General features: G+C 41.1%; 1 protein-coding gene across 1 annotated transcript in view; it reads left to right on the top strand.

Moving 5' to 3' along the window:
- The first annotated feature begins 246 nt into the window (after positions 1 to 246).
- The window catches only part of TTC39B (tetratricopeptide repeat domain 39B), a 71,679-nt gene continuing 48,135 nt past the window's right edge, over positions 247 to 23,790 (top strand). Inside the window, exons 1-2 of the mRNA XM_075526791.1 lie at positions 247 to 357; positions 20,722 to 20,756. Of these exons, the coding sequence (XP_075382906.1) occupies positions 310 to 357; positions 20,722 to 20,756 (83 nt within the window). The 5' untranslated portion in view covers positions 247 to 309. The remainder of the gene's footprint in view (positions 358 to 20,721; positions 20,757 to 23,790) is intronic.

Here is a 23,790-nt window from a genome sequence, read left to right as displayed (position 1 = left end):
CAGCCCGGGCAGCGATGCCGCGGCCGGCCCGCCGCGCGAGCGAGAGGGCGCGACCGGCGGGGGCGGGGCCTGCGATGCAAATGAGGAGGCGCGGCCACCGGAGTTGTGGGGCGGCGGGGCGGGGAGGAGGTGGCGGGCGCGGCCCCGCACGGACGGGGCGGCGGGGGGCAGGCGGCGGGGCCGGGCCGGGCCGGGCCGGGGGCTGGGCCTGGGCCTGGGCCGAGCGGGGGCGGGGACCGCCGCCCGGCGGTGGGGAGCGGGACGGGGCGCGGGGGCCGCAGTCATCCTGGCGCGCAGCGGAGCGGGAACATGGCGAGCGTAGGAAACGCCGCGGAGGAGAGCGTCGGCGGCGAGGAGGTAACCGGAGGGGGGCGGCGAGAGGGCTCCGGGCGTGCGGGCAGCGGTCGGTCGTCCCCTGCCGGTGCAGCGGCGGGGGGAGGCGCCGACGGGGGTCCGGCTCCGCCGGCATCCCGACCGCCCACCTGTCCCGCTCCACCGCCTGCCGCCGCGCTGGGGCCGGGCGGGAGGCCAGCCGGGCAGCCACCTCCTGCCGGGGCCGGCCCGGCCGCCGCCGGGGCGAGGAGCCGCCGGGAGTTGGGGAAAGTTGTCCCGGCGGCGGGGCCGCGGGCAGCCCCTTCCCGCCGCCCGCTTTTGTTTTTATTTTTCTCTTTTTCCCTTTTTTTTCTCCTTTTTTTTCTTTTTTTCCAAACCCAGCTCCGCGTCCGAGCTGCGCTGCTCCCTGCGAGTTGGCTGCGCCGCCTACCCGGTGCGCGTTGCTGCCGGCGGCGGGCGGGCGGGGGGTGCGACCCCGCGCATCCCCTCCGGCCGGGCGGCGCAGGGCCGGGGCGGCGCCGGGCAGGTGCCGGGCGGCAGCGGTGCCCGCCTGGCGGCGGAGGGTCCGGCGCAGCTGCGCCTCCGGGCTTTGCTGCCTGGCGGGGACGGGTGGCACGGAAAGCCTTCCCTGCCCCGGTGGTCTGGGAGGGCGCGGTCCCTCCTGCCTAGGCCCCGTGTGCGTGGGGTCTTCCGCGGGCGGGTTGGGCGGGTTTTGTGGCTGGGAAGTGAAATCGAGCAGAGCTGTAGTTGGTGTAGGACGCCTTATAGACCGGAGTTTGTAATGTCCCTGTTGTTTTGGTTAAACGTCCTTTAAACGGCCCAAAGGCAAATCCCTGAAAACGATCACCTGAGCTTTTAGGCTTTCTTCGTATCCTCTCAGTCCAGAAAAATGCAGTAGCAGAGTCTCTGATAACACCTCTCAGAAAGCTGGCGATAGTAAGGCATCTCCTAGACTAGCTTCTGAGAAGGGTACTGCAAAACTGAGGCGGTTTTAACTGGAGGGTGCTCTTAAACCCGGTAGGTCGCAGTCGTGGCATGCACGTGTGGGAATACTGACTTGATTTTTGACTGTACGATCTAAGGTGAACGATTTTAGCATTGCTTACGTTCAGCAGCTTCTTCAGAAAGGTTTGTAAGGCACGCCTCCGGCCGAACTTCGCTTAAGAAAACTTACAAATCGTGTGATTACATAACAGTTGGGTTTTTGTGGGTTTGTTTGTTTGTTTGTTTGTTTGTCTGTTTGATTTTTTCAAACCTTGTTAGGATGAATTTTGAAGACAGGCATGTAAGCAGTGCCCCGTTTCTGCGGTGAGGCAGTGTTTCGTACAACAGGGCAAATGACAAATGTATATGTAGGACTCGGTATGCTGTGTAGTTCGGTTGAATCCTCATGTTTTTATTTGGCAGTTGCAGAAGCTGTTCTTGGAAGAGATGATAAAAACCAGCTTGTTCTTTTTCTTGGTTGGAAGGTGGGGATATACACTAGTCTGTATTTCAGAGCGTGCTATAAAAGTTGCTGCTTCCTGAGGTTATAGTGTGGAGGCATAACGTGAAGAGGATGTGAAATGCTTAAATCTCGTTGTATACTGGAGTGAATCATTGCAAAATCATAGGGTGAACTCTGTGGAGCTGAGTTTTGTTTCCGATACAAGGAGTAGTACCAGTGAAAACAAGTTATTAACAAACTCTTGCTGCTCTTGGTAAGCAAGCAGTTGGAATTCACAATTGTTAAAACAGGTATTTAGCAACTTAGTTGTAGCCCAGCTGCCGTGTGTGAACAATAGGGAAGAATACTCTTCACCGAGTTTGCTGTTAAGTGTCAATTAGAGAAGAAGCTCCCATGCAAACAAATAGAAAGGTAGGTATAAAAGCACCTGGAAGAGGCTTTATTTGAGCAATAGTCTGCAAAAAGTGCAAAGCTTTCTCTAGATGAGCTCGAAAGACCTCATGCTCTTTGCAGAGACTTGTGCTTGATTTTCTGGAGTCTGAAACAGACCAGAATTGGTAATGGAGTGAGTGCTTGGATTTTCTGGTGAGATCCCAGAGTTCGGGAAGGGAGGGCAGACAGTGGGTTGATCCTAGGGAAAGTAACTGCTGCTGTAACAGAAGTTGTCTAGACCTCTGTAGGCTGCCTTTGCCTACAGAGTTCACCACAATGTCTTTACTAATAGGTAGATGTGTTTTCAGCACTTCATGCATGAGATAGTTGTTTTTAAGTGTCTTAGCTTTTTTTTTTTTTTAAGTGTTTGCAGTGGTTATGAAGTTGGGGAATGTTACTGTTAGCTTTGTTCTGAAGACCTGCATGCATCTAAATCATGTTGTTTACGTGGAACATGGCAGATGGGAAGTCTGCTCCCTGATTTAAGTGTACATGCTTAGTACTATATGAACATAGCTTTTAGCATAGAATTTTGCTTTGCAGGGACTTATGAATACTCCTTCATTCCTGAAGCTTTGAAGAAGGATATGTTAAGTTAAACCTTGAAGTTGTTTCCTACTTAACAGAACATTGACCAGCAAGAACCCTGCTTCTGAAGTCCAAGCTTAAGGTAGCAGGTAGCTGCCCCCTGCTGTAGTCCCTGATGAATAAAATCAGTGCTATTCCTTATGCTTCGTGCAGCTGAACGAAGTGCCAGATACCATGGGTTTTTTTTGGTTTTTTTTTTTTTTTTTTTTTTTCTGATTTGTGCCTCATTGTCCTGCAGCTGTGGCTTTCCAGTGGGCATGGTGAGCAAGTGGTATGAAGTGTAAATAAGTATTTGGTTTTTTTCCCCAGCTAATGCAAGTATAGTAGTCTGGTGTTTGTTGTTGTTGTGGCTTGTTGTTTTTGTTTTTTTTTTTTTTAAATAAACACCAACAGGAATTGAAGATCTAAGCCTAAGAGGCTGTATTAATGAGATAGTGTTATGGGTATGCTCATCTGGGAAAACAAATGGTTATTTAGCTCGGGATTTTCTTGTGCAGTGTTGCTTCTCGGCTGCTAGAGTGCATGTGGTCATCCTCTACAAGGAAGCAGTTTCCTGGATGCTATGTGGTCAGTGAAAGTGCCCGCCTGTGGTGTGCCCAGTTGTGAACTCGGAATGTGATGTGCCATTGGTACTTAAACCAGTATATGACACTGAATTCACCTACTAAAAGTACCCATACTAGTATTCTTTTGGAACAGGTTGCAAATCTAGGACAGATATGCTTAACTTTAAGGGCAAAATAGCACTCCCAGCCACTGCAGAGTCTTCAAGCAAAACTTTAAGCCTTCTCCTTCCCCCCCCCGCCCCCACTGTCTAAAGATTACTTAAAATAGTGGGCCAGATCTGCTTCCCATTAAGTTCACTCTGTGCTGCCCTGGTTTTTCAAAGTCTTAAAGCCAGCTTAATTGGTTACTTGGGGATTCCCTATCCATTAAAAAAAAAAAAAAAGACAAACCCAACCTTGGCCTTTGTGCATGTGAGGGTTGTGGCCAGACAGAAAGGATCATGATCAAGAAGTATCTAGATGCTAAAAAAAATGCCTTGTTTGGTCACAGTCAGCCAGACTAAGGATTATACACAGATCTGAAAGTGATTTGGTGTCCTTGCTGTGGTTAACTCTAAGGCCTGTATTAAGGACAGCTTGGCCAATTCAGCTAATCTGTGCCTCAGCTCTAAACTAACCTATTAAGAAAAATTTAGGTAGTGAAGGTCTGATGGTGCATGCTGTACTCTCTTGAACTGCCCGAGCAGGGACAAGTGCTGTATAGGCTGCCTTTATCAGCCTGGACAGTTTATCTTCAGAGCTAAGTTCAGAATGAAACCAGCATTGTCTTTAACTCAAAAGCTGTTTAGTACTGGTTAGTACTCTGTTTAAGTACTCAAGCTTTTCATCCACTGCTGCAGCAGCTGCTGCACTTATGATCAAAGAACTTGCTAGTGGTGTGCTTCTTTCCACCAGTAGCTTAATATAATAATGTACTTCAGAATAAATTACAGAATTGTGCGGCACTGGCCGTTCTCTCTCCCATGTTTACACGGAGGACTCTTCACCAGTTTTGTTTGGTAATTCTAGCCTGGAAGAAGAGTCTCAGTGGTGAGGAACGGTGGTAGCTGCACTCCCCCGGAGACTTTGAGAAGCTGGAAACAAGGCACTATGGTGCCTTTTTCACCTTAAAAAGTGAAGAATATGTTCGGAATATGGAGTTGGAAAGTGTAGTGAGGGCACTTCCTCTCATGAAGGATGATTGGTTTTAAAACATCATAATCTGATTTGTATGGTTCTGTCTCCTTGAGAAGTAGATCTTGCTCAACTGAAGAACAAAAAATTTGAACTCCTTTTGTCAGCTTATTCCAAAGGCTTGTGCTTTGGCACGTAGCTCATCTGTTTTTCCTGTTTGGTCTCCCCTACTATCAGAGCACAGCTACTTCTAAGGTGAGGGGCAAGCTATTCCAGCAGCACAGATGAGAAAAGGACCACGGGAAAACTAAGCATGACTAGTAATTCTTCTTTATTAAAGAAAATTACGTTGCTGTCTCTGCTTCCAAGGTTCTGAGGTTCTTTATTTCAAATAAAAGTTTGTTTTAACCTGTGGGTGTACCTATTGAGAGGTACTATTTTTCCTTGTGACCACCTATTCAAGGTAAGTATGTGTACTCAATTTTATATTACCTATATTGTTCTGAGATAGCTAATTTTTATTGTTCACATTTTTCCATTTCTTATTTGGCTTCCTAGAGCGTGCTTCATTCATCAGTTTGAGCCCCTTGGTTGAGTGTGACTGAATTTGAAAGCCAGGTAGCTAAAAAAAAAAAAAAGCGTGGCTTAAGTATTTATTGGTTTCCTGGAGGGGAAAGATATTGGGGAGACAATTATTGTCTGCCCCAAAATTATTGGGGAGACAATTATTGTCTGCCCCAAAATTATTGGGGAGGCAATAATTTGTCATGAAAACAGTTACAAATAATGACTTTGAAAAGAGTTAAAGTATGTGATGTGAACCTTAAGTGCTTCTTGACTTTTTTTTTAAATAAACTGTAGCATAACTGAATACTTTATGAATTACAGTTTGTTAGGTCCTTCCCAGCAAGAAAAATATTTTGAAAAGTAATTCTGTTAACTGCATTGAGGGAGAACGGGTGGTGGTGGGTGAGTGTTTGATCCACTTTTACCTATTATATTATTATATCCTTACATCTTTATCATATATTAATCGTTAATTATTATGTTCTTTGTCAAGGGAAGTGTGAAAAGCATAGAAACTAAACTTTGGAGACAAAGCAGTTTAGCTATATTTAAGTGTGTGACTTGGATCAGAGGAAGAACTTTAAGGTAAGACTCAGTGGCTTAAATGCAGTATTAAAGAATATCTAAATCTGTGCCTTGTCCAGATGGAGAGTCTTACCATGAAAAACATGTGCAACTCTGGAAAATCCAGTTAAACATATCTGCCTGTGTACTGCTACTTGACACCATTGAAGTAGCTGGCTCTGTTAAGCTGCGTTCTACTGAGCTTAAGCAAAGTCTCTTTAAAACCTTGGGAAAGAGAGATTCAGCAGCAGCTCAGTGTCTGTGTCTTTTAATGTAATTTGGATTAAAGAGCTATATATGGCTATAGCTCCCTCTATCAGTGGAAAATACGGGGTAGCTCATGGCCAGTCATTTCTAGAAGATGGAATAGTTAGTCTGACACTTTGACAAAAAGTGCTGCGACTTCTGCTAAATGTGAACTATGTAAATTCAAGTCATGCTGAGTAGAAGGGATGGCAAAAGTTGTGTAGTTAAGTTTCAGAGTGAACGTATTTCTCAGGAAGTAAACACCAAAGGAGTGTTAAGGTCCAAGTAAAAAAAAAAAATAAAATTATAGTGGGCTGTTTGGAAGTCCATTTTGCTTATTTGAATGGTGGGATTTTTATCTTCCGTTTGAGTCAATGAAGTGATATGTTCAGAGTGGAAGTGCCAAGTAAATGCAGTTTGTCCCAACTTTGTACTTTTTTGTGACCTGGAAACAGAAGTATAGAGTCATGCCAATGTCACAAATCAGGTCCCAGGTAGGAGGATGCTCCTGCAAGTCATGCTCTATATTTATTCTTTTCTTCTGCAGTTCAGAGTTCCACTGTGGACTGGAGGACTCCTAACTGCTTTCTTAATTAGCGCTTGTGAGTTTGTACAGTGGAGCAGGCAAACAGTGAGCTTGCAGCTTTAAGTAGCGATGTGCCTGAGTGAAGAGGAGGATGTTCGCATCTTTAAGGGAAAGTAGGCAAGTAGTTACTGGAGAGATGGTACAGCTCTGTGTCCATGGTGCCTTGCCTTTGGTGTTTCACACTGAATCAACCAAGTCATTCAGCTTACAGGTGGGTTGTCAGAGGTAGCTGCACCAGCACAACTGAAGGAGTACTGAAAAAAGGGGATGGGGACAAGAACTAGAGACTGGGTATAGGAAGGGGCTTGTGTGCTTTCTCTGAATGGTTTAAGAGTTGCAACCATGGGATGCGGTTTATGGTCCATTTTAGCTAGTTTCTCTACAAAAAGCAGCCCCCTTTGGGCAATGTGATTTGTGCAGCTGAATTCTTTGAATTGCTGTCGGTGTCTGTGCGTGCGTGTCCCTTTGGTAGAGCAGAGAAGGGAACTCGCCCTGAAAGAGCTGACTTTTCCACTGTTGTTAACATTTTGCGTTGTGGGTTTTTTTTTTGTTGGTGTTTTTTTTTTGTTTTTTTTTTTTTTAACCCCACATAACTTTCCTGGTGTGTGTTGCTTCGTGTTTGTGGAAATCCTCTGCTGTTACAAGGACAGGTGGAGTGCAAGAAGGGGAAGCTGAGGTTACATCTTTTGATGGCAACCCAGGATACAGGGCTTGCCTTCTCAGTTGTCTCTGAAGCATGCTCCTTTTGTCCTTGACTGAAGTCAAACACAAAGCTTTGTGTTTGGTCTTTTGTGTGTGTTTTAGCTTTGGTCTGTGCTGTAAGGGCAATAGAGCATGATGTTTTATGCTGGGAAGGTAAGTTTTGTATGAGTTTTGTGTTTTGTGTCTGTGTAGATCATACCTTACAGTAGCAGTTGGTCTCTTCAGATTAGGTAGGGGAGTTAAGGAAACTATTGAACTTAGGTTTTAATCGTTGCAGAAATTGGTCTAAATTGTATCTTTCTTTGAAATATCACCCTTTGGTAAGTGTTTTTTGCGTAGTCTGAAGAAGTAATTAAAAAGTCAAATGTGAGATTTCAAAAAACTTTGCAACCGCCTGCACAAATTAATAAAAACTTTCTCGTATATAATGACGGTGGGCTGTAGTGAGAATGGATATGGATACCAGCAATGGGCAGAGATCAGTTGTGACATAAATAGTTCCCTGGCAGCCTGGAATAACTGTCTGGCTGATACTTGTCCTTCCATAGTTAAGAGAAGTACTCTCTGCCGTGTGTAACGGGTTCCACTTTTCTGTTTTCGTGTCTCTGGGTGCTGACGGGAGGAAGTGGCGTGCAGAGGTTCAGTGCCTTAGATCGGATTGCATGGCTGTGGGGGATTTCCTTTTGCACCGCGTGAGTCACGGCTGCCGGTTGACCGGACACTTGCTGCAGCGTGGGCTTGGTGTAAGGGAACCGGTGCTCTGACTGCCTGTGAGTACGCAATGCAAACTGCCAAAAGAGGGCTGTGACCCTCTCAGGAGGAGGGGGGAAGCGTGTGCGCATGAGCATTTGCCCCATACTGTAACCTTACGTCTGTGGTAAAGTGACCCTTTGGGCAGAAGCAACCAATCTGGTAACAACTGTATATTTACTCTGTCCTTGTTATTACACTCCAGCTAGAACTTCCACAGGCTATAAATTCCTCATGACATCAGTAAGCTGTACGGGGAGTGTGCACGTGGCAGGGGGGACTGCACCTTTCTGACAAGCTTCAATGTGTATGTAAATGTTACGGCTTCTATATGGGGAAATTAATGCTGCTTTTGGTGCACCTGTGTAGTCTATTCAGTGTCTCTCTTCTGGATCCTGCAGCTATCCTGCAATGCCTGAGGAAATACCACGCTCCGCTTGGGGGTAGACTGGATGAAGAATTAAAGTAAGGGGATTCATGGCTGAAGGAGGAAAGCCATAGACACTTGACACATTAACAAAACTTGAGGGGGACATTAATAGGTTAACTCTCACTTTATAATAATGAAATTTGAAGGCGCATGTTACTTGTGGGGTTTTTTTTGGTTGTTTTTTTTTTTTTTTTGGTAAAGGTTGTCTTCATAACTTCAGATGAGAACGTGTTCTGTTTGTGCTTGCCTGCAAGTAGCCTAGGAAGAACTAACACTTTAGCTTACTGCCTGGTTAAGTCAAGATCTGATTCTGCTTAGTGTAATTTAGTGTGACACTTGGTCTGAATGTGACACTACATTTCTGTGTTAGGTGTTTGTCTATCTCGCTTTCTTTCTGGTGGAAAGACACCAAACTCTCTCGAACACATGGGTAAATCAGCTAATAATTACTTAATTTTATACTAGTAATGAAGGTAAGTTGCTTTGTCCCTAAGAGGATGCTTTTTTCTATTAATGAGGAAAAATCTGATTGTTTCTAGGAGAGGTGGAAGGTGGCCTGTGTCTGTCTTGCGCTGAGGGAACAAGCTGTGCTCTGGACAAAAGTCATTGCTTTAATTCTGTATTACAGACACTTCTAACTGTAGATAATGTTGGCTTCTACAGCTCTGCTGTTTTGTTATTGCAGTTAGTACTGCTGGTGGATCAGAAGATATCCGTAGAGACTTTCAGGTTCCGTAATGAGAACAACATTATTGTGAACAGGGTTGTTGGAATTACTGTTATGGCAGCAAGACCTTCTTTTAAAGAAAATGAAGCAGTTAAGAAAAATCACTTAAATTGCTTTTCACTGTAAAATAGAACTTTGTGGTGCTAAATATGCAGAGACTGCTGTTGCATTCTGTACAAATGAGTAACCAGCTGTGTAGTCAAGAGGATACTTAACCTGAGGGAGACAGGGGGAGGTTAGTACCCAAGATGCTCACATTAATGTCCCTTTCATATTTTTCTTTTTTTGAATAGTTATAGGCAAAGCTGGCACTGAATCATCTTTAATATTAGGTAAACATGTTTTGTTCCCCAGCTTGGGGTCATCTCTGAAAAGTATTAATATCAGCAGTTCCAAGGTGGTGCCTCTGTAATGAGACTTATTTAGGATTGTTGATTACATTGTAATTGGTAAGCATTCTGGAACGCTGTCAAAATATCCCTCTAGGGGAACTGTAATTGGTAAGAGGTGATGCTTTTGTCTGGGTAAGTCTGTAGTCAGTGCACAGTGAACCTGTTACATAATTAGGATTTTTCTTGGTAGATTTAGAAATCGTTGGAAGCAGTGAGCATTGAGCATCTTTATTTGAAATTGCCTAGTAAAGTTCAAGACAACACAATGTGCTCTTCCTCTTAGCTATTTATATTTTACCCTTTTTCCTTTAGTGGGAAGTGGTCTCCACTGTGTCTGCTTCTTTCTTATGCTGAGTCAAGACTGGCTCTTGATTTGTAATTACAGCTTGACTTACACTGTGTCTTTCTGTTTGATCCATCCTGGTATGTGTGAGATTCTTCTTTTTTAAAAAGTGACAAAATTATGTGAATTTGTTTGTTTGTGTGTGGTTTTTTTTTTGTTTGTTTTTTGGTTTTTTTGTCTTCAACATGGTACATTGCATGACAAAAAGTCAGGTATGTTGTGGGGTGAGGACAGAGAGACTGGAACTGAAGTTTTGCTGCTTCCTGCTGAAAGCTACCTGTGCTTAACATTAACTTGATTGTGGAATTAGAGACCTCATCAAAGCTTGGAAACTGTTGTATGCTAACGAGAGATCTTTGCCAGAGAAGGGCTTGGAAATTTAGTAAATGCATTTAAATCTCAACTGCAAATACTTATTTTAGTATAGTTTTTCTAAAGACCCACCACCAGTGACAAACCTCTTATGCCCAGGACTGACAGAACTGGATGCTAAGTCTTGTAATGGTGAGAATGTATTGTTAGTAATTCTGATACACTTTTAAAATTTTATCTGATGACAAACTGATGGAAAGCACTGATACTCCTCTTGCTTGCACTTTCACAGGTGAGTGTTTGTCTTCATGGTACAAGCACAGTTGATGTTACACTTCAGAAACATCATGTTCTGTTCAGACATGCTACTAGTGTGTCACAGCACTAAGATAAAATGGCAAGATGATGACTATTATTATTAAAAAAACAATTATTTGAGTCCTGTTCTTTAAACTGCTTCCAGTTGTACCAAATACCAAGCAACAATAATAGAACCTGTCTCTGAAGTATGTGAATGCTCTAGCAACCGCACTCCCTTATGCTGATCATGCAGTCCTTTTTTACAGTGGATTGCAGTATAGCTGTGACTTGAGCAGTTCTTATTTTCCTGGTTGGACTAATCTGTGTGGGTTTTTTTTTTTTTTTAAAGCCATAAAGCACATTGTTGTATGAATGAGATGAGGAAGTCTGTGGAAGTATGACAACTGAAGTTGCATTTAAATGGGATCTTTGGAAAGCCTCCTTGTATAAGCTATGAAATTCTTCATGGTAGATAAGATGGCAGTTGTCCTGAAAATTTATACTAGAAGAGTTCCAAAGCCTACAGCGATGGCATCAAGCATTACGCCATCAAAGTATAGCTCATACCCTTTCATCTAGTGAAACTGATGGAATTTGTTTCTCTTTTGAGCATTGGAATTGGGAAAAAATCAATGACTGATTCTTTGTTATGACAGCCAGATATTTTGGAAAGATGGTCTTTAATTCAGGGTAAGTCTTAAGTTGATTCATGGCTTTTACAAAACAAGAGAAAAGATTTTTTTTTTTTTTTTTTTGATGTAGTTTGTACAGTCTTTTTGACTTCCCACACTTGTTTATCGCAAGATTAAGCCTTGCCTGTCAAGAAATATGCACGTTTCCCCACTGCTTGAAGGGCAGAGCTATTCTTACTTCTCTCTGCTACCACATGTTTTGACTAGTAGCTTAAAACCTTTGAAATGGTCTTGATTTATAATCAGTTTCAGCTTTAGATATTTGTGTTTACTACCTTCTCAATGGTTTTTGTTTTACCTCCCAGTTCTTTAACCCCCTGTTCTTGAGCACTGGTTGGTTGTAGTTTTTTGCTGTCTCTAATGTTGATCAGTTTGGTCAACAGCTCAGTTCAGTTGCAGCTAACAGCACTCCTACTAAAGAGTATGTATTTGATTGAGGAAGGGATAATTTCTTTGTCTTTTGGTTCTGAATAAACCTGTTCTTCACATCTAAGGATTTCAGATTTTTGAGAAGTTGGTTTAGTAGCAAATACTTACACTTACTAATGAAGTTTAGCAGGGCAAAAATAGAAGTTGTAGCATTCAAATAATGAAACAAACAGCAATGGAAGATATTTTTACGTGCCATAAGATAACGGCTTTTGCCAGACGGTTCAATCAATGGTCATGGTAGCAACATATCTAATGTGGAAGCAGGAAGCAGGTGAAGTTAACCGTATACTGTTCTTTCCTATCCAAAGCTGTTTGTATGGAACAAGTGATTTAAGGAACTTGTTTTCTTTCTCATTCACTTCTTGCTGCTTTTCCAGCTGATAGAGAATCATTTTCAGTCAGCAAACTGAAAATCTTTCAGTAGTGGATTAGAGACCTTGATACATTGGCTGTTGTCACTTCCAATTCTACTATGGTTTTTTGTTCTTGGTTTTTTTGTTGTTGGTTTTTTTTTATTTATTTTGAGTGTCCCACTGTAACATAAGGCAGCCTAGATGAAAACTGTCAATTTTTGCCTCATCATCCCCATCAGGAACACTGAAATATGGGAATGAAGGTGGGAAGGTTAGGTGAGACTACTGAACAGATCTACCCTTGTGAGAGGGGAAGAATTGGGATTCTCCAGCTCCAAAAAGAGCACAGATGTGTTGTCTGATGTTTGTCAAATGGATCTTCTTATGTCCTCTTCACAGTAACTTTTATTTTGTTTGGTAGGGTGTGTTGACTCCAATGAGTGCAAGCAGGCGTCTTGCCTCCTTACGCACTAGGATTGTATCTCTTGAAGTGATACCATTTTGTTAGCAGCAAACTGTCTAGTGATCCTTTGTCTAGACTGAGATGAAGTTTCTGTGAAGCTTAGCCAGTCATGAAAAGTTAAACTCAATGGGAGATGGCCAGTTCTGAACTAGAACGGGTGAAACATCACTAGCTATGAAATACTAACTTTGCCAGAATTGATAAGGCCAGGCTTTTTGATTTGAGTCGCAGGGAGGCTGGTGACTTTCAAGTTGCTCATGCCTTGGCTGCATACAAGCAAGTTAAGACAGTAAACACTTGCTCTGTTTCTGATGCTCTACCTAATGCCTTACTTTCAGTTAGTGTCTGAAAGTACTCTCTGCTTGTGTCTCTGAAACCTCTCATTGCGTCTTTACCTCTTCTACTGAATGAAAAAAATAAACTGAATAGTCTATTTGGAAGTTGGTAGAAGTTTGCTAAATGTTTATTGCTAATCCAGATGACTGGAGGTAGGAAAATCTTTACCAACTTTGTCTTTCAACAGCAGTATCTCATCCATGCTGTGTCCAGTGACCTGCAAAATACAGATGTACCAAGTACTTATTGATTATGGTTATGTGTCAGAAGAATTAGGTCTAGAAAGATGTAACAAGGGTCTTACCAACTTTATAGACATAATAAGTAGCATACTAAAGTTCCTTTTGATTTTAATGGGGTTTTATATAATTTCTGTGAAATGATTGAACAATGACACTGAAGTTTTTGTAAAAACTTTAATGAGCTTGACACAAAGTTCTTGCAAGACTCAGAGGCATGTCTGCTGCAAGAAGAATTAATTTGACTGAATAATCTTTCTTATGGCTAGAGTTACAGTGTCTTCCCTTGTGTAGTGTCTGCTTTGAGAGGAACAGTTGTGTATTGTCTCTATCTTCTCAGTCTCCTTAGTCGCCTTCACGTTCCTCTCAGATCACTCTTCCTACAGTATGAAAAGGAAGATGTGTCCAGCGAAGGTGCATCTGTTTGTGTTTGCCTTTCAGTTTAGAATTACTTGGCAATCAGTTTTGTCCAACGAAATTGATCAAGAATAATGACACACTCAGTCTCTGCAGAGATTTTCAATGAGGAGCGTACTTTAGTGCGTTTGTACTGGATTGGGAACTCCCTATTAAGTGTGGATTCTTTGTTTTGTTGTGTGTTGGTTTCTTTTTCTGGTGTGACTCACAAACAAATACAAACCTACATGACACTCTGTTGAACTCAGGGGTGTCCAAGGGGGTGTGTGTGAGATGGACAGGAAAGATGGTCAACTAATTTTAAAATGAAGAAAAAAGCTTTATTGCAGCAATGAAGTTCTATGCTGCTACCCTATTTCTCTGCGTCTTAGAAGCACTCTTTGTGCAAAAACAACTGCAGGTCAAATAGCAGCAAGGTGCCAGTGTAAACAGTAAGGGACTTGGTATTCAGCCAACTTTAACTGAAACTGTACTCTTGCTTCTGTGTGCAAAATGTTGGATATGAATCTGAACATGAATAACTGTTGACAGCAGCCATTTGCATGTCAATTAAAGTGAAGTATATTGTGATCCTGTACTTGCTGAGTGTGTAATTGAATCTGCTTATTTCCACTTTTCAGTCATGAGGGAGAGGTGTCATTTAAAAAAGCACAGGCTCAGCCAGTTGTGTTCCGAACAAGCGAGACTGATGTCAGTTTACTAAAGTGTGACTGCCTTGTTCCCCATCTTTAGAGGTATGTTCAGAAAAGCCTTCGCCTTGTTGCTCCCTCTGGTAGGTAACCAGTCCGGCCCACGACAACTGACATTGCTGACTGCAATTCCTTCCGTTGATGTTCGTTCTCAGTCCTGCCCTGGTTCATACAGTGTGGCTGGTACGCTGTTTAAGAATTGTCCAGCTTGCATGCAGTTGAAATCAAAGTAGGAATTGTCCACTTCTTAAAACATTTTGATTAGTTGCACTTGATTATGGCAGGCGCTTTCATTACGAACATCTTTTCTCTGTAAAAAAATGGAGGGTAGATTTTTTAAGACTCAATTTTCATGTGTCTTTTGGTAATTTTGGGGGGTGACCAGCTGCATCCAAAGGCCACTGCTTTCCAGACTGTAATGGAGAAACCTTTGTTCTTGTAGGTACTGACATCTAATTTTTGAGCTAAAGGACCCTGAAGTTTATTTGGATTGCTAACTGTTCAGTAGTTAACCAAATTTCTTGTAAGGCTGGGTTCTACCTTATCAACCCCTGTTTTCTTTTTGGGGTGTGGGTTTGGTTTTTTTGTGGTTTGGGGTTTTTTTTTTTTTTTTTTTTCATTAAAGCATGAACCCTGGCCAAGTCATCCACATTAGTAAAGATCTTGAATGTGGCATACTGTTCTATGCAGATGAGATTGAATAAGTAAGTCTGAACTACCAAGCTTGATCTTTGGCTTCTGCCAGCTGAGGTGCTTCATCTGCAGTGGAAAACATCTAGCAAAACACAGCTCCTCCAGAACAGCCACCAGCTGTTTCTTTTTTTAGTTCGTGCAGGTTCTATGTGAAGTTTATAGATGTGTGTAGATGTGTTACCCTACTTCTCTTACTGCAGATGAATCAAAAAACCCAATTTCCTTAGCTGAATGTATTTATTTTTAACTGAGCAGTATTACAAGCTGAACTTTCAGAACTTTAGACCAGTGAGCTTGCACTGTTGTTCATCTCCATCATTCTTTTTTGTGAAGTAGTCATTTCTGATATTTGATGCCTCAGTGGAGTTGGTTTCGGTGGGGGGCGCGTAGGTGTTGATTAAAGCAACAAGATCAAATCCATGTAATCTGTGAAAAAGATATTTTATGTTATAGGGAGAATGAGCATACTTTTGTTGGGAAAGAGCGGTATTCAGAAACTACTTAAAAAGGAATCTATACATGCATTATTGTTTTGATTCTATGAAAGGGATTCTGACAGTAAATTCAATAGTGTAAAAGCATCTTTGGCTCAAGTCATAGCCTATGAGTTGATTTGAACAAATTCTCCATAGAGTAATGTCAGAACTACAGATAATTGCTCCTTGTGTAACAAAAGCCATCAGTTTCATGAAACTTGGCTAGTGTCAAACCTAGTAATTTGTGCATAGCTGAACTGTAATGTTGTGTGCTTTTTGGACTCTTAATTTGGAGACATGAAAGACAGTGTCCGTATTCTCGCTGGTGTGCTCCAGTAGTTAGCATTCTGCCTGAAAAATGTGAATTTGACACAGCAGAAAAAAGGCATGATGAAAACTAATGTTTACAAGAAACCGAAGAGGTTTTGCCTGGTACTGATTTTGTTTCTGTGAGTTTCTTTATATGAGCCAGAGACAGTAAGTACTTCTGCTGTCCTGCATTTGGGGAATCAAAAAGATTGAACTTTTAAGGAGCTCTTACAATAAATCATGTGTTCTACCTCTTGAACTATTTTCATGGGATCTTTTCTGTTATCTTGCATATTTATCAACATTCAAGAAGGCTGAACTCTAGGAAAGTACAAAATTTTACAGTTTTTGTCCTCTTGGTGTTGCATGTTAAAACTTTGTTTTCTGCTGTTTGCAGATTAATTTAAGGATCAGATTAACAACAGGAATTCATATTGAATTTCTTGTCAAAATGATCTTCCAGTCTTTCTTAGGATTGCTGCTTTTCATAATACAACCTCAACGTGTGTATGATTTCTTTGATTTTTACATGTGCATCTCCTCATTTGAGACTGACTTACTCAATGATCCCAGTCACTTAAGGGGAATGTATTTTTTGTTATTCTGATTTGTATTCCACTGATTCTTTATGGCCAAACATTTCATTGGCATTATGTTAGTTTCGAGAGTATTGATTAAAAATTCTGTTGAACAGAAAGAAGCCTTGGAGAAATTCTGTTAGAAACAATTTAATTACAGTCTTCCACTGACAACTGCTTTTCCTCTTGTTTACTTAGCTGATTCTTAAAATAATATATGTTTTATTGGATACCTTTTAAAAACTAGATCAATGTAGCATGTAAAAAAAGGGCTTGTCAAGTCCAAAGTGTTTGTTTCTACAGTTCCTTCAACCAAAAGAGGTTTTCAATATTCTCAAATGACCATTTTTTCTAAACCACATCAACTCTGCTCTAATTCAATTAATTAAATACAATTTTTGTGAGGTTTTTGTTTTGGAGTTATTTTGGTGGTGGTTTTTGTTTTGGTTTGGTTTTTTCCTGAGGTTGGTATCATGTTAACCAGTTTACAGTAACCGAGGTCTTTCAGTTACTTGTTGCTTGCTGTGATGGTAGCTCTAGGCTATTCTAGCAATTCTTTGGCTAAAGTTTCAGAGTCTACTTGAAAGACTAAGGAAATCTCAATATTTTTATAATGCAAATGCAAAATGCTGGAGTAGAGAATTGACAGTGGACTTGGAGTCAGCCATGCTCCCATGTAGCTGCACACCTGTGAGTTTAGCTTATTTCGTTGCTGTTTACTCAGGAGATTTTCCAGCCTCCTTAGCAGTTTTCGGTTCAGTCAACTGAGGGGAGAGATGGTATGTTGTCCTTTCATATCTGAAGTTCGTATTTCCTGAAAATTTCTGCTGAATGCTTGTGGCTGTTATAACAAGGACATGCTGGAGCAGGACCTTTGGGACTTGCTGCAGGGTGGATCCGGGTCAGGAGAAGGAAGTGAATGAAGGACTGTGTTAACCTCAGTCTCTGTCAAGTCTCTCCAGCCATGTAAATAAAGGGAACTGTATTCCAACGCTAACACTGCTAAAGTGTAGAAGTCACAAATCTGGCTGATTTAGTTGCAGACAACTTTAGGCTTGAAGGAACTTGTGTGCAGCCTGTCATTGGTACTAAGTAAAACTATTTAGCTTGAATTAAGTAATCTGCTTTGCTGAGACTGAAATGAACAAGCACCTCTGGAAATTGGTTATGGCATTTCAGCTGTATCACCTGGAAGTTGCAGTGTTGGGATGAGCAGTTGAAGATGGGAACTTTACTAGGCTTTAACCAAACGTGCAAGAATGTGTCCATGTTTTTGGGCTGCTTCTGCACTCTGAGGAACGGATAAACTTTATCAATCACTTGATTTTTTTTTTTTTTTAATGTACATAATATATATTATATGTATACCTATACATATATGTATATTATATACAGCTTGAAGTCTTCAAGATGCTCTGTATTTTATGTAACACTTCACTTTTAATTTTTTTTCTCTTCTTGAACAGGCTTAATTTACACTTAAGTTTTAACAGACTACTGGAGAAAAGTGAATAAAAGAGAAAAGTCTGAGTACTTCTGAAACCTTTTATATCCTGGTAGGAACATGATGAATCCCAGAACTTAATCTGGGAGGAGCTGTTCTGGGTACTTGAATTGCAGTCTTTTGCCTTACACTTCAGAGTGATGTTAACTTTTTGCTGTAATAGGCATGGAATGGAGTAGAAAATGGCTATGCTTCTCTTAGTGCCTTCAACTTTCTTCTATATATAGAGAATCTGTGAGAGTCTGTAGAGCCAACCACAAACTTGTGTGAGACAGTTAAGGAAATGAGAACAAGATGTCAAATTGAATGCTTTCTAATACCTGTTTTGCATGCAGAGGGAATGGGAAGGCATGGAGAACTTCAGAAAAATTATGCCTTTTTTTTTTTTTTTGGCATAGAAGAAGTCACCTTCAGCAATGTTGTGTGTAGCTCCCTTGAAGAATCTCTTGAGATGCTGTGATTATTCCCTATGCTTTGGTATGTGGGGAAAAAATACCAAGGTTGTACTTCATCTTCTAAATGTTTAGACATGCATTTGACCAGTGTGAATAGCAGTGAACAAAATTCAGTAGGAGCCAGGCAGAGGAGGCCCTTATCTAGACAGAATGTGAATTATCTCTCCCTTTCTTCTTGTACGTAGCTGCTGCTCTCAGGTTTGAAAGAGCAGGCAAAAGGTTCATGTCACAGATATTTTTACATCTTGGTGTAAACCTCTGATTGTTACTGTTCTTTATAAGTACCTGACAGTTAAAAGTACCTTGACTTTGCTTGTCAAGTTTGTTCTCATAGGAAAAATGGGAGGTGTGCTCAAAAAGCTCACCTTTTTGAGCTTCAAAAAGCTGTCAGTGTGTTTTGATTATTTATTTACTTTGCTGGATTTCTCCTCTTGTCTCTAGAAGTGGCTCAAGGAAGCAAACAGTCTTCGGAGAAGCACCTTATTAGAAGACTGATGACTTCTGTCAGTGTCTGGGGTGAGACAGGGGTAACAGGGTTTCTGTTCAGGACGTTTGTTCCTGTTGGTTTCTGTTCAGCTTTTCGAAACTCAGTTCAGCTCTCCTCAGGTCAGGCTTCATTTTATTTGCTTCTTCTAAGTTGATTACTATATTCCTCACAGTAGGTCTTGTTCTGCCTGCTATAGTATTGTTGGCCAGTAAATTTACTTGGAAGAGAGCATTTGGGCAGTCTGTTGATAATACTTCTTTAAATACGTTCCTGTTACTCCTTGGCTGTGGCAGCTGCAGACAGTAAAGAACATGCAGTTGCAGTAGTTCAAAACTGATGTAGTAGCATATTCTATCTGTGAAGGATGATAAAAGTCCTGTCCTTTTGCAACAGTTTGTTTTTTCTTCTGAACAGAAATTTTTCGTCAGTTAAAAATACAGGTAAAGTAACATTTTTCTGGAGGGTGGATCACAGTCACGTAGTGTATTGGTGAATTTCTCCTGTGGCAGAGAAACAGTATCTAATGCATCATTACAATGTTTGATTATTTATCAGCTGCATTTTCTGGTGAGTTTGCTGAGAAATGCAAAATTCATGAAGCATAGGTCTGTTCTGAAGTATTACTGAATGTTAGCTTCAATCTCATGTTATCATGCTCAAGGTAAATACCACTAAAACGCTAATTCTCCACCTCACTGCCAGTGAGTTTTAACTATTCCAAGCATGTGCATTATCTTAACTGAGTGGACAGCCTTGAAGTTAAGCTGCAGTTAGTGTTTTAGCAAGGCACTTAAGTTGTTTCTTTCATTTGTGTTGGTTTTGTTTTGAAAACTTTTTTTGGAAGGTTTGATGAAAGCACTGTAGTGCTTGTGTCATTGGTGGTTACATACCCTGAGAATGCTGTGTGAGATTTGTGTTATCTTACTCCTTTGTACACCCAAGTCAGTGTTATTCCTGGGATATGTTAAAAATTGGAACAATCTGTTCCATCGTGCTTCCCGTTTTTCTGATGGAAGGAGCAGAAGGGACAGTCATAAGTGGAAAATAGTTTCTGTTTGGGGAGTGACTGGGTAAGGTAGCAGTCTTTGGTTTGGAAAAGAGATGATCTGGATAATATAACAAAGGTTTTCAAGATCGTAAGTGTTAAGGAAAGGGCAAGTAGGAATTGATTCTTCACTGTCTCTCAATTCAAAGGCTAAGGACTGTTAAACAAAGATAGTAGGAGCCAGGTTCAAGTAGAAATTATTATTTTGCACAAAATGGGTGGCAGACTTGTGAGATTCCTTACTAAGGTTATGACCTCATGAATAGAAAGAAGTCTACTTGGGATCAAGGAGAGACTGGACTGGTGCTTGGAGCAGAGATCTACTGAAAATCACCAGATGAACAAACCACATTTGGTGGAACCACTTTGATGGCCTGGAATTCCCTGAGTTGCCAAAGGCTGGAAAGTGTGGAGTGGAGAGAAGGATGTAGGAGGGAGGGCTGTGTGCCCTGTTGTCTCTGCTACACACTTCTACAGACCAATTTTGGAAACTGGATACAGAAATAGATGACCCTTGAACCGAACCGTTCTGCCCATTTTTACATTTGTGCATCTCTTCCTTTATTTTAATTTGAAATTTGAACTGAGGTGGAAAGCGGTTTGAACCTAGGTGGAAAGAGCCATCCTTCGGATGCCTGGACCAACTGGTTCACAGAACTGCTACTAATGTGTGAGCTGGCTGTATATGCACGCTATCTATAATGCATCCTGGACCTAGTATATATATGCTCTGGCCAACCTGCATATCTGCTGTATGCTTAGAACACTGCTTTTTTTTTTTTTTTTTAATGTGTAGATATACTGGTCAGCTAGTGCATCCTGGATGCATCAGATATGCTGCACAAACTCCTGAGGCAGAAGTCTGTATTGCTGTCTGTGAATTATATGGTGGAAGTTTGGGAGTCTGAAAAGGAAGATCTCTTTGGTTTAACTTAACTGTAGTCTGATGTAGTAGGCCCATAGGAAATGTATCTGTTTGGGTAATGATTTGCACTGAAAGTATAACAAAAAGCTAGAAAGTAGACTGAATATTCTGATTATTACTGTACGTTGCAGAATTAAGTGCTATCTGGTAATGTTAACTTTTTGCTGCGTTACAGGAAGAGTTCCAAAACACATGCACATTTGATTGAAACAGTTTTTTTTCTTTTGCAGGAGAATTTTGAAGATGCCTTTGAAAACATCCCTGTGTAAGTAGAATTTTTTTCAATGTGTATGTTTTTATTTAAACTATTTATACAGCAATGAAATACTGCGTGCACACCATTCCAGGGAAGCATCATTTTATGTGCACTGACTACATTCACATTTTCCAGAATAGTTAAAGTTCCCAGGAGTTGGGAAATGGAAGTGTAATTAGATTGATATATGTGATGAAGTATTTGCCAACAAATGTGAAAGTTGTAAAGGATTAAAAATAGCAAATTTAGTAACTTTTAGTTACATACTGATGGCTCTAGACATTTCTGCATGGTGAAAAAATGATAGCTCAGCAGTAGTGGAAAAACTTTGGATCACATGTTATGCAAGACCATCTAAGCAAGATTTTCAAATGGAAATTGCTAACCCTCATAATTTACTGCTGCACAGATGTTTTTCCCTAATTAAGTCAGATTCAGTCACTTCTCTGCACTAGATTTCATGCTGAAGCAACGCCTTACTTAAACTGTGATGGAAACAGATGATGCTGTTCATAAGTGATTTTAGTTTGTCTGTAGGATTTTATTCCATTTCTGTGCCACACAGCACATGAGAAGGAGACTTCTAGTGTTATCCTCAGATTGCTAAAACACTTCTAGACTCAGGAGCAGTAGCTTTGGACTGAATTTAATTGCCAAAATTTCCATGGCCATGGCAAATTACTCTTTACAGATTTGCCAGACCCTCTATTTGTATCTTACCTAGAGTAGTAAGGTCTGCTCTCTATGTAAAACTGCAGTTGAAAAATTAAACATACCGCTTCTTGGGACTCAGAAGGAAGGAAATAAGAATCTGATATATTTGTGTTGAGAACTTTTCGTGTAATGATTGCTTTTACTTCCTTCGACTCCCTAGCAGTTGCTGTATGATCAGATAACTTCTCTCTCTGGCCCTTCATTCCCTTGGGAGAGGGAAGAAAGTCACTTTGTAATATTTAATTGATGAGAATATTCATCCAACACTCATTCCTTCTATGAGAAGGTTGTTTTGTTTCTTTATTGATATCTGAGCTGGGCATGGATGTTTATTAGTGGCATGCAGAGTTTTGATTTGTTCTTCCTGAGTGTCTCTTCTGTGCTCATAGCTGTCATCCAGGGACACTTTTTATAGCTGTGTAGAAGTTAGACTGATGTTAGTTTGTTCTGGCTGGTATTGCTTCTATCTGTAACAGCCATTATGTAGAAGAGTAAATGCGGGATGATGGAGAGAATATTAGGGGGACAGAAATCGTGTTGTTACTTGACGTCTCTAGTTGAACAGTTGTCACTGTGGTTGCTGTCCTCGTCCACTGGCCAAAAGTACGACGCCTGTGCTGTTATACTGTTGGCTGATTCTGGTATATGTGTATTCTAAAACTAACTTTCCATTTGTTCAGGTTTCACAGCCTTTAGTTCAGCCTGTTTCAGTAACATAGGACCACCAGCAGTTCTTGTTCAGGTGGTCCTGCACAAGCCTAGGAGAAAGCAGTGTGAGTAACTGCGTTCCCTGAGCTCTTACTCGTCCCTGCACTTGTCCTCATGACCTGCCTACCCCTCTCTTCACCCAGCTGCGCCTGCGTCCTCTGTACTCCTGGATGGTCAACAGGTAGCTTGATTTTTCAGCAGGCCCACAAAACAGAAAATTAAGCATTATACTATAGCCTTTCCCTCGGTAGGTACCCTTCAGGTATTTCTGCGCTATCTGGGTATTTATTTTAATTGTCTCTTGAATCCACTGCTTCTCTGTAAAATTTAGCTGAACAAAACTGGCCAATGGGTTAAAATATTAAGAGCACGGGGACACGTGAGTGGACAGTTGGCATAATTGTGTAGGTTGTTTCCTTTGAAAATGAGGTTCATAGAGGCAGTTCAGTTTATGAGTATTTGAGCAATAAGAGTAGGATAATCTCTGCTGGAAGACTTGCTGCTGCTGACTTGCTCTGTGTTTAGACAATTAGCTACTCTGCAGTTACGGAAATTATGTAGAAATGTGTGTATTCTTTTGTATCTGGGCAGGATTCTTCACTTGATTAGACTCTATCCTTTCTCATATTCTTCAGAAGGTACAGCTATTTTTAAAAAGTGCCTAAGGAACAGAAAAAAAAACCTTGGGACTTTTTGTGGAACTCTTCAATCTTATCTTCCTTGAAACTCTTTGGTAGTTTTCAAATGACGCTGGTAGTTTGCCTGAGGGGAAGCCTTTCCCAAATCTAGTGCAACACTGGTTATTCTTGACCTTTCCCTGTCTAGAATTAATGGTAGTTTTTTCTATTAATAATACAGTAGTAGAAATTTGGAAACATTACTACATTGAAACAATTACTTGCCAGAGGTTCAACCTTTTGGGAAGCTGTATCACTTTTTTTGATTTTTCTGTTGATAACATTAATCTTAAAATTTTCCTCTGTATCGATGTTTCAATCTCTTTTATTTTGGATAAGAAAGTGGCATTGTTACCGCTCTGTGATGACAGGCATGTCATTGGTTTGTGTGGCTTACTGCAGTTTGGTTATATCCAATTGAATTTAAATAAAATGGGCCTTTTTTACAGACAGTTGTGTCTACAAAGACTGTTGATATTTACTTAGGAGGTCAGAGCTGGTTCAGATTCTGTCAGATCAACTTGTTGGTTTAGAGAATTTGGAAAGAATGTGTGGGAACCATGGCTTCATAGTATTTCATACACCACTCTAATTCTTCATCTAAAATACATAGAGAGTAACCCTGCTCTGAATATTGCTCCCATAAATGCTACCAAATGGTTTTGCTAATCTAATTTGGCTTTAACGGACTTTATTCCCTGAATATTATTGCTTAACTGTAGATACCAGGTTGTGCAGGTTTGATGTTAAAAGGGCAATGAGTTATCTTAATAGGGTAAAATCCTTCCCTAAATCTCTAGTGCTGGCTGTCATATCTGAGGACAGGTCCAGGAGGAAATCAGTCTTTGCTCCGATTGTCTAAATGGATTAGATTCTTTAGACTGTTTTGTGATCTTCTACTCGTGGTGGCTACTGTGGGTATACACAGCAGCTCCAAAACAGTT

The sequence above is a fragment of the Mycteria americana genome, chromosome Z (genome assembly GCF_035582795.1).
Source record: "Mycteria americana isolate JAX WOST 10 ecotype Jacksonville Zoo and Gardens chromosome Z, USCA_MyAme_1.0, whole genome shotgun sequence".
NCBI classification, from domain to species: domain Eukaryota; kingdom Metazoa; phylum Chordata; class Aves; order Ciconiiformes; family Ciconiidae; genus Mycteria; species Mycteria americana.
Note: the sequence above shows the minus strand (reverse complement) of the source record. Positions and strands in the feature narration are given on the sequence as shown.